The 13,805-nt window shown below is 40.4% G+C and overlaps 1 protein-coding gene across 4 annotated transcripts; it reads left to right on the forward strand.

The window, feature by feature from the left end:
* The first annotated feature begins 150 nt into the window (after window positions 1–150).
* ino80db (INO80 complex subunit Db) lies at window positions 151–11,266 on the forward strand. 4 transcript variants are annotated; one of them, XM_055213883.2, is made up of 10 exons: window positions 151–1,127; window positions 2,632–2,878; window positions 2,967–3,676; window positions 3,752–3,863; window positions 6,229–6,441; window positions 6,555–6,661; window positions 6,767–6,900; window positions 8,583–8,815; window positions 8,894–9,048; window positions 9,236–11,266. In XM_055213883.2, the coding sequence occupies exons 2-10, from the start codon at window positions 2,661–2,663 to the stop codon at window positions 9,967–9,969; spliced, it is 2,616 nt and encodes an 871-aa protein (XP_055069858.2). In that variant the 5' UTR covers window positions 151–1,127; window positions 2,632–2,660; the 3' UTR covers window positions 9,970–11,266. The 4 variants fall into 4 exon arrangements, with proteins under 4 accessions (XP_055069858.2, XP_055069861.2, XP_055069859.2 ...); XM_055213886.2 differs by having other exon boundaries at window positions 3,764–3,863; XM_055213884.2 differs by having other exon boundaries at window positions 151–851.
* The last annotated feature ends 2,539 nt before the right edge of the window (window positions 11,267–13,805 follow it).

Raw genomic sequence — 13,805 nt, forward strand, 5'->3', positions numbered from 1 at the left:
CTATGGCTTAAATTATTCCAAAAATTACCCCACTGTTTCGGTTAATATTTTTTAATCTAAAAAATATTTTAGTGCAGTATGAAATCCTATTAATATGTGATTCACTGCAATATAAAACTTGTTTTAACTGTGCTTAAAAATGTGTTTGTGATTGTTAAGGAAAATAACTTATTCATTCATATCTACAGATTTTAAATCTTAAATCAGATTTTACAACAAAGTAATAAATTAGGAGGTTCAAATGGTTTAACACCTTTTTTTGGCATCCGTGTAGTTTAGGGCCATGCTGACATCACTTATGATAGGGGGCAACCTCAAAAACACTTTGAGATATCTGTACACACTAACACCTGCTAACCTGTATGATTTGGTTTATATTACAAAGCTTGTCGTGTAAATAACATTTAATATAGGGAAATTATGATTCCCAAGAATTTTATTCTTGCAAGTGTGTGTTTTTTACTGTTCGTGATGTCATTCCAGGCATGGATGAGGCGCGTGAGAGGAGGCTGTCGGAAGACTTTGGGGGAGATCCCTCAAACTTAAAAATCAATGATCGCTGTTTAAATAAAACTTTACATTGATCTAAACACTCATTCCACTCGACACTGAACTGCTCTTTCTGCATTTTGTATTTGCAAGCTCTGTCACCCGTTCAAAAGCCGACAATGAACACACAAAGTTGATTTCCAAAATGGTTGCAGAGGTTGTTGTTGCACTGTCGGCTGTTGTCATGTCCCCGCAGTGCCTGTAGTTGTGCTCTAAGAAGCCTCGCATCCGATGACAAAACCAACACCCCGTTCTCCTTGTGTACGGCTAGTTTGATTTCAATAACCGACAAAGATATAATAGTAGGTTTCGTGTAAAATTATACGCACGCGTTAAAACACATAATCCGCTAGCGTAAAGTTGGAGCGTATAGGCGGGATATCCCCGTTGAGAGCAATAGCCGTCGAGCGTATGAAAAGATCTGCGTAGCTTGTTTAGCGCAGGCCGCAGCGATCGGGCGCTGCGCGGCTTCCGGGAAGCACCGAACTCGAGCGAAGACGGAAGCCGCTTATCAGGCACGGCAAGACGGGTGTCACTGTACCCAACTCCGGGGATTCAGGAGGTTTCGCAGGCCAACGGTAACTACGAATTGCGCAGAAATAAAGGATTCTTTTACATCCTATATGGAACTGATATAAGTTGTCTTTGAAAAATTATTTTGAAATAAACACATGGTATAAAACAAAAAACTTTGAAATATTCTATAACGCGTATTTTTGTTTGACAGGTATTTTTCCTTGAGCGTCTCGCGCTTAAGTGTCACGCACTTAAATATGTTTTCGCCGAACGTTAAAAAGTAGCAAAATGCGTTCCAAATATTTGTAACGGAATAAAGAAACGCATCCTTTGGTCGTTTCCACAGCTGCTACTTTTTTAATCGTATTTTCCGTTGCAAAATAATTCAATGTTTACTACAGGCGCTACACCCAACTTGCTCAATCCTTGCCTCAAAAGTAACTGATAGTTCTGCCCAAGTACATGATAGACGGTAGGCGGGTTGTCCACCGTCCCCTTGCGTTTTCAAAGTTGCTTTGCATGTCAAACGAATTGTACTCTGCCCGAGCACTTTTATGAGCCACCGTATTATGATTTAGTGCTACACCGGCTAAAAGCTCTGCTTACAAAAGCTGTTTTTCTCAAGTGCCATTGATTGTTTGAAACAGAGGCTACTTTTCTTTTTGCCTGTCACTTTAATATTTAATGATCTGTGCTGTTTATGCTGAGCACCCTGCACGTTACAGGCTTGGATAAGTCCTCTGAAATAAGAGTGTTCAGATTGTTTGAGGTGGTGTCGACAATTATTAAAAAGCTGCTTTAAATTAGGTCACTTGACTTGGGGATGAACATGGATGTCATTACAAAATTCACGGTTTTAGTGTAGCTATTTGGATGTTTGTGAATTATGTATAAATATAGATCCTGATGAGTGCTAGAAACGCGAAAGGAAAAAGTGATAATGCAAGAGTAGAAAAAATCAATTTAACTTCCCTTTAAATGAAAACTATACAGGCCAGTTAAGAAGATTTGCGGGACGGGACATGCTTGTAATTGAGAATGGAGATATGAATATTAAAATGAAAGTAATTCTGATCAAATAGATGTACAAGAATAGTTAGACTAGCATTGAATTTGTATTAGTTTGTCTATATAATTCCAGGGATTGCATTTTTAGTAGGGATGCACTGCAACAAAATGTCTGTGCCGACACCGATATTCGATTGCTAAAGGCCGAAGTATGGTCCATCGTTTGGACGCACATGAGGGTTCGCGTACAGTGTGCATAACACAATTTCCATGCACCGTCGGATTTTTGAAACCCCTGCGTACATTGTACGCATAGGTCGCGTATTTGCATACAGGAAAATGTAGTATGTAGCCCAGGAGATGCACTTTTTTGTCGCAAATGCGCATGCGTTGATCCTGTGTATACGTACAAGTCACATAAAGGCTGTGCGTTCGACTTTGCGCGTACGTTTGCGTACACTTAAAAAACAGACTATACTCTGGGCTTAATTTTCCCTAAAAAAAGAAGCTGAAAATACTTTGGATCGTAAATCATTATTGTATCATTTTATTTATTAGCTGATGTTCCGGAGAGTTCCAGCCCTGGGATGTATGAAGGCAAACACATCCACTACTCGGAGGTGGACCACAAGCCTCTGTGTTCATATAGTCCAAAGTTGTGCAAGCAACGCAGGCTAAATGGTTACGCTTTCTGCATCCGCCATGTGCTTGAAGACCGGAGTGCCCCCTTTAGGCAGTGCGAATATGTAGCCAAGTACAACAGCCAGCGATGCACCAACCCAATACCGAAGGCTCAAGACCGCAAGTAAGTTTAGAGAAAAACACGTGTGCATATTTAAAGAATACTTTGGTTAATTGTATGTGAGAACCCCCATACTTTGTGTTTTGTTTAGGTATTGTAACAGTCACCTGCAAGTTATGGGTGTCCTCCCCAAAAAGGAGCGAAAGAAGAAGCAAGATACCATAGAGTCTTTGGCCCTAAATATCACTGTTCCATCTTTGGCTCTGAAGACTCACAACGGGCTTGAGCATTTATCCCCACCACCTTCCCTGGCTTGTCTGCTCCCATCAGATCCATTTGCCTTTTATAGGCCAGATAAAATGCTTAAAGTAAGTGAAACGTTTTTAAAGAAGCCCCAGGAAAGCCAAGCTGTGAGTCAGAAACGGCAAGATCACAGTGTGGATCCAGCCCTCCAGAAACATCCGGGATTGTCTTCTCTTTCCTCCACCCATGCACGTCCTTGCCTCATTCCTCCACAAACTGGAAGAACCACAGAAAAACCTTTAACTCCCTCCTCCCCATGCGCACCAACTCCGCAAACCCCCACACTCCAGCCAGGGTCATTATTCAAGACTTCATCACCTCTTCAGGCCAGCCAGCAGGGCTCCACAGAAAAAGCTTCAGTCGATCACAAAGTTAATCTGAACCTCAATCATGAATTTGGCAAAAAGGTCCTCCATGGAGCTTCGAGCCGAGATGACGTGGATAGACATTTAATAACAACGAATTTGGTTGCCATGAGACAAGCTCCACGATTGAGGCAGTTGCATAAAGTGATGGACCAGCACAAGAGGCAATACCAAGATCTGAACTCTCATTTAGGTAGGTAATTGTGACTTTTGCTATGATTGACATTTAAGAGTAACTTCAGCATTAGGTTCCATCACGAACACATAGCTTGCGTTCTAGGCCTTGACTGGTCAGAAGAAAGTGAAGAGGAGGATGGAGACTTGGGAAAACTAGTGTCATATCAGTGCCAGAGACTACAAGAGAAACACTTTGAGAAGAGGTATGGCCAACCATCACTCTAACAGTCAAGCTCAGAAAGCATTATATAAATGCTCAGAGTTGGCAGAAAAAAAGCAGAAAATGCTAATTCACAAAAAAACATGTCAGACACACATATTTTTATGTAATTGCCAACTAACTGCATTATTAAATACTAAGTAAGTTAATTTTGCATAGCAATTTAGTTACAGTGTAACAATCAGCCTTATGGTTTAAAGCCACAATATGTAGATTTTCACCACTAAAGGTCACTATTACACACTAAAAATAACAAAGGCGAAGCTTAATGATGTTATGAAGGAGATTGGAATGATGTGAGATGTTGGTTTCACCATTGAGAGATGTAAGGAATTCGCTAATCATGTTCATGGATCAGGTAATGATATAATGTTTTTTTTACCTGTACGTTTGATCCCATTATTTTGTGCCATCATAATGAATTCGGTGCAAGGCTCAACAGCTGTGTTAGGAGCTGTAGTACCGCCACTTCCTGGTTTGTCCACTTAGTTGCCATAGTTAACCAGATAGCGCTGATATCAAGTCACAAAAGGCGGCAATTACAAGAGAGACAAGGGTTAAGCCATTATATAAAACAGCATTTTGTCACAATACGCATGCGTCGAACGTCTGTGTGCACGTTCGAGTCAAATAAACTATACTTTCCAAGGCTGTGCATTTGACCGTGCACGTACGTTCGGGTAGACTTAAAAAACAGACTATACTCTGAGCTTTAGGGGCTCAATATAGTTGTGCATAGGCTACGGGTCGGTTTTCATATATTTGCATCGACGTGCAATTACACATGCAGACCGCTAGTAGGCAGTATCCACACGTGTAACCCATAGTAGCAGTGCAACAGCCAAAAAAGCAGCTTGGCCAGTAAACCCTCAAATAAAGAAGCAGCAGCTTGTAAGATTTGAGAAGACGAGCAGTGATGGAGGTAAATAGACAGCGACTTTTGTTGCAGTTTGGGTTAAATCACTACTCAATTTGGCCTATCTTTGTTCTTATGGTCGTAAACGGAAATGCCTATGAAGACATTTTTTTACCTGATGGGAGGGGTTCTAGTGGACCAATCACAGCATTCCGCCTTAAAATGTTGGCACGGTGTGCATCAGGCTACGCAGAGCTACGCACAACCTATGCATAACCTAAAACGTAGAACCTACATACGACTATAAATTACACTTTAGGCCATGACTGCCCCTCCATATAGGGGCCCTCCATTAGGCCACGAGTCAAGACTGCCCCTCCATTTTGTGCCCATCCATTAGGCCACGACTGCCCCTCCATTTTGTGCCCATCCATTAGGCCACGACTGCCCTTCCATTAGGCCACGATTGGGACGTGATTAAGGATACGCTGAATGTTTGATAACCGAAACAATTCATCCGAAAATGCTTCCATATTGCCAACGTTGCTTGCTGCATTTATAAAGCGTTGCGCACCTCTCGATCTATGCTGGTTGATATTTGAACGTGATGATCAAAAACGTTATTGTTCCGTAAAATTTGCGCTCCTTTCACTTATTCAATCGAACACTGAAAATTATTTTTGATAAATATTTGGTGCATCCCTAATACGCGTGATCAGTGTTGGGAAAAGTTACTTTTAAAAGTAATGCATTACAATATTAAGTTACTTCCCCAAAAAGTAACTAATTGTGTTACTTAGTTACTTTCACGGAAAGTAATGCTTACGTTACTTTTGCATTACTTTTTCTTACTTGGCTGAGGCTTGATCTCTTTCAGGCCTTGCAGGTGTTTTTTATGACTGAGAAGTTCTGCATTCAGAAACGGCATATTTCCATCGCAAAAATGTCAAGCTCTGGCCAGCCATCTCGGTTTCTGACTCAAAACTGTTCCCACTCAGGCGCACACGTATAGAGTTCGTGATTTGATGTGACTACGTTTAATTTAAATCAGTACATTATATTTTTTTAAAATCAAATGAATTAAACGAAAAAGTAACTTGCATAATTTTTTTTTTATAAAAGTAACTAAAATACTAATGAGTACATTTATAAAGTAATGCGTCACTTTACTCGTTACTAGAAAAGTAATATTATTACGTAATGAGCGGTACATGTAACGCGTTACCCCCAACACTGCGCATGATCATGTAATAAGCAAGATAATGTCCCGTCAACTAGTTGTTATTATTGACAAATAGTGCTAAAACATAGCAAAGGATTAGAGGGAGGGAAATAAAGGGTCAACTAAACATTTATAATAACTATTTTTAGTGTAAGAAACCTTTGCTAACATTTTATGTGCAAACATGGACAAATATGTACAAAATGGCTGCTTTAATGAACTTTCGAAGTGATGTTAAGACAAAAAATGTGTCTGTCCACTGTCTCACAGTGCCAGCAGTCCCCGCACTGAACGTCTGGCAGACTTCTGCTCATACCTGAGACAAAAACACAAGCACCTCTGGAGGCAGCAGAAGGACTTCAGGAGGGAAAGGAAATCCCAGCATGCCCTTCGAAAAGCCCTGCTGCAGGCAGCAAGAGAGGAACCTCACCACACCGCACAGCTTATTCAGGAACAAAATAAAGAGACCTCCACGCCCTCCAGGTAAAACACAAACACGGGACTTAAAATAACATGACATTGAGCACTCAGAATGAGTGTTTTGTATGATACTGTAGTATTTCTCCTAAAGGTTCTTATGGGTTTTGATTTCACAGCACTGCGGTAGCACCTGGAGTGGCAAACTCAGGTTTGTGTTTGGCTGTCTTAAAAGGCGAAGAATGCAGAAATCCAGCCTTACCGTTCTCCAGGCACTGCTTTCAACATATCCTATCATGAATTGCTTATGTTTTTTATGAAGGCGATTATCCGGTTTAAGTTCTAGACTGTCTGTGCACCCCCATGTTGTATTCTTAACCAAACTCTGTAGATATCCTACAGAACCGATCTCAGCAGCTGTTCTCAAGCTGTACAGCTCGCTTCGCAGATGGAGCTCAGTGCTCCATCCCCGTCTTTGACATCACACACCAGACACCACTTTGTGACGAACACGCTAAGAAAATGGTAAGATAGGTTGATTGTTTCATCACGTACAAAACTCGGTAGTTAACTCTTTTCCCGCCAATAGGGGTGTGACGAGACACTTACTCCATGAAACGAGACGAGATTGAGTTCAGGAGAAAAGATTTTTACACACTTTAAAAGTCCTCAATGATAAAATATATTAATGAAATCATATTATTTTACCCACCACAATGGGGATGTGGCTCTTCTGCTAAGTGACATAATCAGTAATTGGAATATCGCAAAAAGTGTATCAAAAGTCAAAAAGCTAATATTTGAAAGTGCAGTGACAGATTTGGGAGGTTGTATGTGCCTATTTGTGTTTGTGTTTACACATTTGTGACTTTTGTCTGCAACTTTAAATACACAACACAATTTTGTGATTACTGTCCACGAGTGCAAATCTCAACATTTAAAGGCGCTCTAAGCGAATTGAAGCGTTTTAGACCATAAAACATTTTTTGTTACATACAGCAAACATCTCCTCACTATCTGCTTGCTGCCTGTCCGCTGATCAAACTGTAAAAAACGCGATCTCTGTAGACAGCCCAGGCTTCACAAACGGGAATATCAACATAGTGGCCAAACCTAGCATCACAAAACAAAGTTTTCCAGCCAATAAACGACAAAAAGGATTTGGGGGTGGGGGTTGGGCGCGTTCATGAAAGCACGGAAGGGAGGGGGAGGAGTTAGCTACGCTCCGTCTGTTTGAAAACAGTTTCAAACGTCAACAATAACTAATGTCTCACAGATTCGCTTAGAGAGCCTTCAACTTTAGATTTTGATTTTGCAAGTTTTTTTATCAGGACTGAGAGTATAAATATTATTGTACAAGTACAAATATTTATTTTCCAAGTTCTAAAATTAAAATGTACAAGCTCTTAAGTTTTGATACTGATTTACCTTCATACCCCTACTCGTCAATTAAGAGAAAACGCTTCCCGCTTCTCTGCCAATGACAAGTTTTTACGTCAATCAATAGTTCCATTATTATCTACTAGGTGGCCTCTTACCCCAGTGGTTCCCAAACTTTTTCAGCTTACGGCCCCCCTTGGGTACGGTGCATTCCTTCGCGGCCCCCCAAAGAAAATTTGTGACAAAAAACTGTTCTAAAACATTTTAATAAAAAAAAAACATTAATTTATACAAAAAAGTTGTGCTTTTGGTTAGTAGCCTTATTTTTTTAGGTTTAATTACACAGAATTCATAATAAATTAATGTATTTCATAAAATGTCATAAAACTGGGGGCCCCCTGGCACCATCTCGAGGCCCCCAGTTTGAAAACCACTGTCTTACCCAACTTCTAAAACACTGAATGATCCACTGATCCAAAAACAGTAAAAACTTTGTATGTTTTGAACATCGTTCTGAATCTGATCTCTAACAAAAGTTATTTTCAAAAATGCAATTATATCAGCTTTTTGCTCAAAATTTGGTATTTTTGAAGAAAACTACCCATATTTGAGAGGTGATAAAAAGAGAAAAAATGATTATAGGATAAAACCTGTTGTGTTTGTTTGAAAGCAGTGGCTTTGTTCTTTCATTGGATGTATTGTATGTTTATATATTTAAAGAAGGACAATTTCTGGAAGGCATTAAACGTTTGTAAAATCATAAAAATGCTGGTGGAGAAAGAGTGCTAGATGTGTAACCAATTATGCATGAATGGATTTTTGTGCAGGACAATTTCCTTCGAGGTGACATCAGTCGCAGAACATACCACCACCACCAGCAGATTCAGAGGCACAGGCCACTGAAGAAACCGAAGCCTCCACCTCTCAGTAAGAAACATAAAAAGAAGAGCAAGAAGGCAGTATCACGGCGTCCCCAGAAACCCATTCCCCCCGCGCTACCCCAGGGCAACTTGGGCATGCCGTCCATCTTGTGCCTGCCCACTCAGCCATCTGGCATAAGGTGAGAGTTGAGTCTGTGTGACATAAGTGTATCTGCATGTATCTGTATGTGTGCGCTTATCATCTTTGTTGTACGCAGGAGCCCTTTAACTCCTGATCTGAGTGCGGATGAATTTCCTGATGACATCAACGACATTAGTGACATTCCACATGACCTGGAGTTGAATCAGGAGGATTTCTCAGATGTTCTACCTCGACTCCCGGATGACCTTCAGGACTTTGATCTTTTTGAAGGTATTCATTTCTCATCTTGTAGTGTTCATTTTTACTCTTTGCCTTTCTAGTCAGCCATAAATGCCTGTTGTTTAATATTCACTTGGTTTTTGCTTACGCAACAAACACTAAGATGTGGGCTGTCAGATATGAAATCATCAGAAACCAGCCTTTTTTATTCCGTAATTCACATTTGGTTGTTGTATAGGAAAGAACAGTGAGCTGTTGCCCACCTCTGAAGAAGCAGAGGAACTCGTTCGTGTTCTCCAGGCCATGGGCTCATACCCAGAATCCCTCGCATGTCTCAGTGGAATGGCTGAGCTTGGTCCTGTAGAAGGGGTGGATTGTCGTAACATGTCAGGAGGAGTTGTGGATCTACTCACGGCACGGCTATCTGCTGACACGCTTTCCAACTTGGAGCTGGATGCCAGTCTGCTCCCCACTTCGGAAGATGCTTTCCCCCCATCACCTCCGTCGCCACAACCCCCTCTCACTCCCCCATCCTCCGTGGGTCACCTCACAGACAGCACATACCCACAGAGGCAATCTCACCTCCTGTCTAAGATGGATAACTCCAAAGCAGATCTAAGTGATCTGCCACTTGACAAGGACGAAGACATCTCTCGTGGCTCCTGGGGCGTTCTCACACTTCCCCTCAGTGACTCCGCCCAGTTTCACAGCCTTATTGCCTCAGACAGACTGCTCATGTCTACGGCGCTCTCAACGCCCCTGACCCCCGTATCCTCAGCCCCCTGCCACCCCAGTTTGTCCCTCTCTGCATTGCCTCAGAGCAGTCAGACTCAGAGTGCATCACCAACATCAGAGCTTCTCTGCCCCACCCAAGCCAAGCACCTTCTCCCCCCACTGTTCAACCACTGTGGGATCCCAACGGACTTCCAGCCGCACCATAGTACACCGGCACCCTCTATGGACCAGGCCTGAATTGCAGGCAGAACCAATATTTCCAATGATCTTCTATATAGCCACAGTATTCAGGGAACACGTTGCAGATGATTTTTGTTTCATTCTGTCTGTCTGAGTTCCTCAACCACCCCCACACAAAAAAGCACGTCAAGCAATAACTTTCTCGTCAGCTTAAAATAGTTGCTTTTTTCTAAAGCAAACCGATAAATAGATGGATTTTAGCCATTAATATCACTTGTATCCTTAAATGCATATTTAATATATTTATAGAGTAGCAGTCTGCACAGATAGTTTTATTGATGAGTGCAAATGTTTGGTGAAAATGTGGTCATTGTTTAGAGAGAACTGGTCAGGTTTGTCAGTGGCAAACATACGAGGGCAGATGTCATGGTCGTATCACTATTCGTCCCGTGTTATGATTAAAAAGCTCACTGTTTTGGCAGATAAGTGTTCATGTGCTTTTAGTAGCGGTCATACTATGGGGTCTTGCTGTAGGTGTAAGTGCCTGCCATAAAAGCTACTGTATGTTACACCTTTATAACCAGTGTATTCTTCTAATTCAAGAAACAGTTATGCTTAGTAAAAAAAATGCATATTTTACTCCTAAAAGTTACAAAAGTAGCATTTCCTTCCCTGTTTTTGGCTAATTCACATTACAATACAGTTACATGAGGGTGTTAAACTTCGATTCTGAGTGTTTGATGTGCTCCTGTGAGGCGTTTAGCGATAGCATTTGTGGGAAATAAATGGTGTTAAGCTATAGTCAGTTACTCGTCATGGCTTTTAAAGAGAAATAGTTTTGACGCCTTTATCCTCACGTCTACGTTTCATTTACTTGTATGTTTTTGCAGGTGCTTTTTTACCAAAGTGGCTTACACGAAAGCCTCTTTAATATCCACATCTGAAAAATATTATCTCACTTAACCAATATAATAAAATCATGTTTGAGCAGTTGGAATTTTAAAGTGAACAGTTAACGTTTAATAATGATATCGAATTAAGGTGTTTGGCTAGATTTGCCGTCGTACCAGATAATGCTGCTTTTACCAACAGGCATACTGACAGATGATATCCATGCACACCGAGGGTCGTCTCGTACCTTTTTATACTTGTATTCACTGAATGTATCGAGTCAACAAAAACAGTTTATTATAAAATGTTATGGTCCTCTTGTTCAAGGTATTTTTATGTATTGACATGTTTACTTTTGTTACTTAAGTGCTTGGATGTGGGTGTGTGCGTGTGTAGACAATGTGTAAGAGAAATTCTATTTGTTTTATTCGAAATGTGTGAATTAAAACTGCTATGATCATGACTCTGTGTTTGCTTATTTGTTTTTGGTTGTAGGGTCTTGATCAAGTTATTTTTTGTAAAACCAAAAGTTAGTTAAACTGATATGAAGAGAAGCTTTATGATATAATGTTTTAGTACTTGGAAAAAACTGTGAAGAATTATACATGGACCACAGTGGCATCCATACCAGCTGGAGTTCATACTTTAAAGGGTACATAGTACGCAAACTTTTATTTTAAATCCCCATTAAACCAAAGCAGTCTCTTTAGACATGCTGTGTTGGTTTTCTTGTTAATGTGACATCACACAAACAAAGCCCCACCTATGACCACTGACTGGTTAATTTTACACAAAAGCTTTTCTAAACGTGTTACGTCATTCTGTCTATTAATCAGTCTGGGACCACTACGGCTGTCTTAAAAGTTTTGAATGACATTGTGGAGTCCATAGATACTAAATAACATTGTGCCTCTCTTTTTATCGATTTATCAAAGGCCTTTGATGCTGTGGACCATGGTATATTGACCATGGTATATTATCAAGTGGGTTAATATGAGTAGAACTATTAGAAATCTTAAAGGATAGATTCAATTGGGTAAAGATGGAAGAGGTTCAATCAGATCCTCTTGAGGCTGTAAAGGGAGTTCCACAAAGATCTGTGTTTGAAGCCATTATTATTTAATATGTATATATATATATATAAATTCAGAAATCACAATGTATGATTTTTAACTATTTATTTGTATGATACAGCTAATCTTAATATTTGGTACAGTAGTCTTTGTTTGCAATTACAGAGGTCAAAGTTTCCTGTAGTTTTTCACCAGGTTTGCACACACTGCAGGAGGGATTTTGGCCCAGTCCTCCACACAGATCTTCTCTAAATCAGTCAGGTTTCTGGCCTGTCGCTGAGAAACATGGAGTTTGAGCTCCCTCCAAAGATTCCCTATTGGGTTAAGGTCTGGAGACTGGCTAGGCCATGCCAGAACCTTAATATGCTTCTTACAGAGACACTCCATGGTTATCCTGGCTGTGTGCTTTGGGTCATTGTCATGTTGGAAGACCCAGCATCGACCCATCTTCAATGCTCTAACTGAGGGAAGTTCTCCAAAATCTCACAATACATGGCCCCGGTCATCCTCTCCTTTACAGTGCAGTGTCCCTGTCCCATGTGCAGAAAAACATCCCCAAAGCATGATGCTACCACCCCCATGCTTTACAGTAGGGATGGTGTTCTTGGAATGGTACTCATCATTCTTCTTCCTCCAAACACGTTTAGTGGAATTATGACCAAAAAGTTCTATTTTGGTCTCATCTGACCATATGACTTTCTCCCAAGACTCCTCTGGATCATACAAATGGTTACTGGCAAACTTAAGACGGGCCTGGACATGTGCTGGTTTAAGCAGGGGAACCTTTCTTGCCATGCATGATTTCAAACCATGACGTCTTAGTGTATTACCAACAGTAACCTTGGAAATAGTGGTCCCAGCTCTTTTCAGGTGTAAATAAAATTGTATGACATTGAAAGCCTACACGGTCAGTGTTATTTCTTTGAATAAGTTTAAGTTGTAAAGTAAAGAAGAATTATATTCTATGGCGCAGCGGCATCGAAACTGGGTGCTGTTTTTATATTGCTGAATTAAATGTTAGTTTAACCACGGTTTAAAATGTTATCTTAACTGTTTCAAAATACTTTTTACTGTACGAACAAACCAATATTGCATAACATAATTACAAAACCAGCAAATTGTTGCATGCACATACGCTACTTAAAGCATGATTTTTTATTTAGATTTCAGAATGAGCACGTTTGTCATGAATAATACATGTGCTGCGGTCTGTCCGTTGATACTGTAATAGATGAATGTATAATTCACTGTTTAAAAAGTAAAATGTACAACTTTTTAACAACAAATAACTACATGCTTATGACATTTGCGTAGTAGCCTAATAAGTAACACGGAGACTTCAGATAAAAAACGAAGACTGACAAAGTAGTGTTTTATAATTAAAATCTCATAACTCCTATTAATTTAATGGAATGTTTGGGCATACCAATATGGCAGGGCGGTGGCTTCACAATTGTGAAGTCATGCACAATCCAGTCATTTATATAGATCAGTGGGACCTACACAAAATCAGGCAGGTGGTCATAATGTTATGGCTGATCGGTGTATATATACACACATACACACAGAGGATTTTAAATTTTGGGTGAGCTATCCCTTTAAGAAATTTTCCTGACCCGCTGTTTGACTTACCTTAACGGCAGAGGGCGCCAAAGGTAGTATAATGCAGTAGGCTACAGTCTCGAAGTCATGCACTATGTATCAGTTGGGAGAAGTTGAGAGTGAACCGTATTGGTTACAAAACCACAATTCTTTCTGTTATCAGAAATCAAAATAAGAAATGTACACGTGTGTATCGATTTTAGACATTTAACATGACAAATCTGTAAAACTGATGATACTGCCCCTAATGACTGTACGGATGCAAATCTCTTTCTTTAATAGGGGCGCAAAGATGCTCCGCGAGAGCCTGGGCTCTGGCGTTACCTA

This window comes from Misgurnus anguillicaudatus, chromosome 8 (assembly GCF_027580225.2).
Source record: "Misgurnus anguillicaudatus chromosome 8, ASM2758022v2, whole genome shotgun sequence".
Classification (NCBI taxonomy): Eukaryota; Metazoa; Chordata; class Actinopteri; order Cypriniformes; family Cobitidae; genus Misgurnus; species Misgurnus anguillicaudatus.

Coding starts and splice junctions, on each gene's coding strand:
- ino80db (XM_055213883.2), top strand. CDS start 2,661: ATGTATGAAGGCAAACACATCCACTACTCGGAGGTGGACCACAAGCCT. Junction 3,677..3,751: donor AGATCTGAACTCTCATTTAG/GTAGGTAATTGT, acceptor ACGAACACATAG/CTTGCGTTCTAGGCCTTGAC. Junction 8,816..8,893: donor ACTCAGCCATCTGGCATAAG/GTGAGAGTTGAG, acceptor TGTTGTACGCAG/GAGCCCTTTAACTCCTGATC.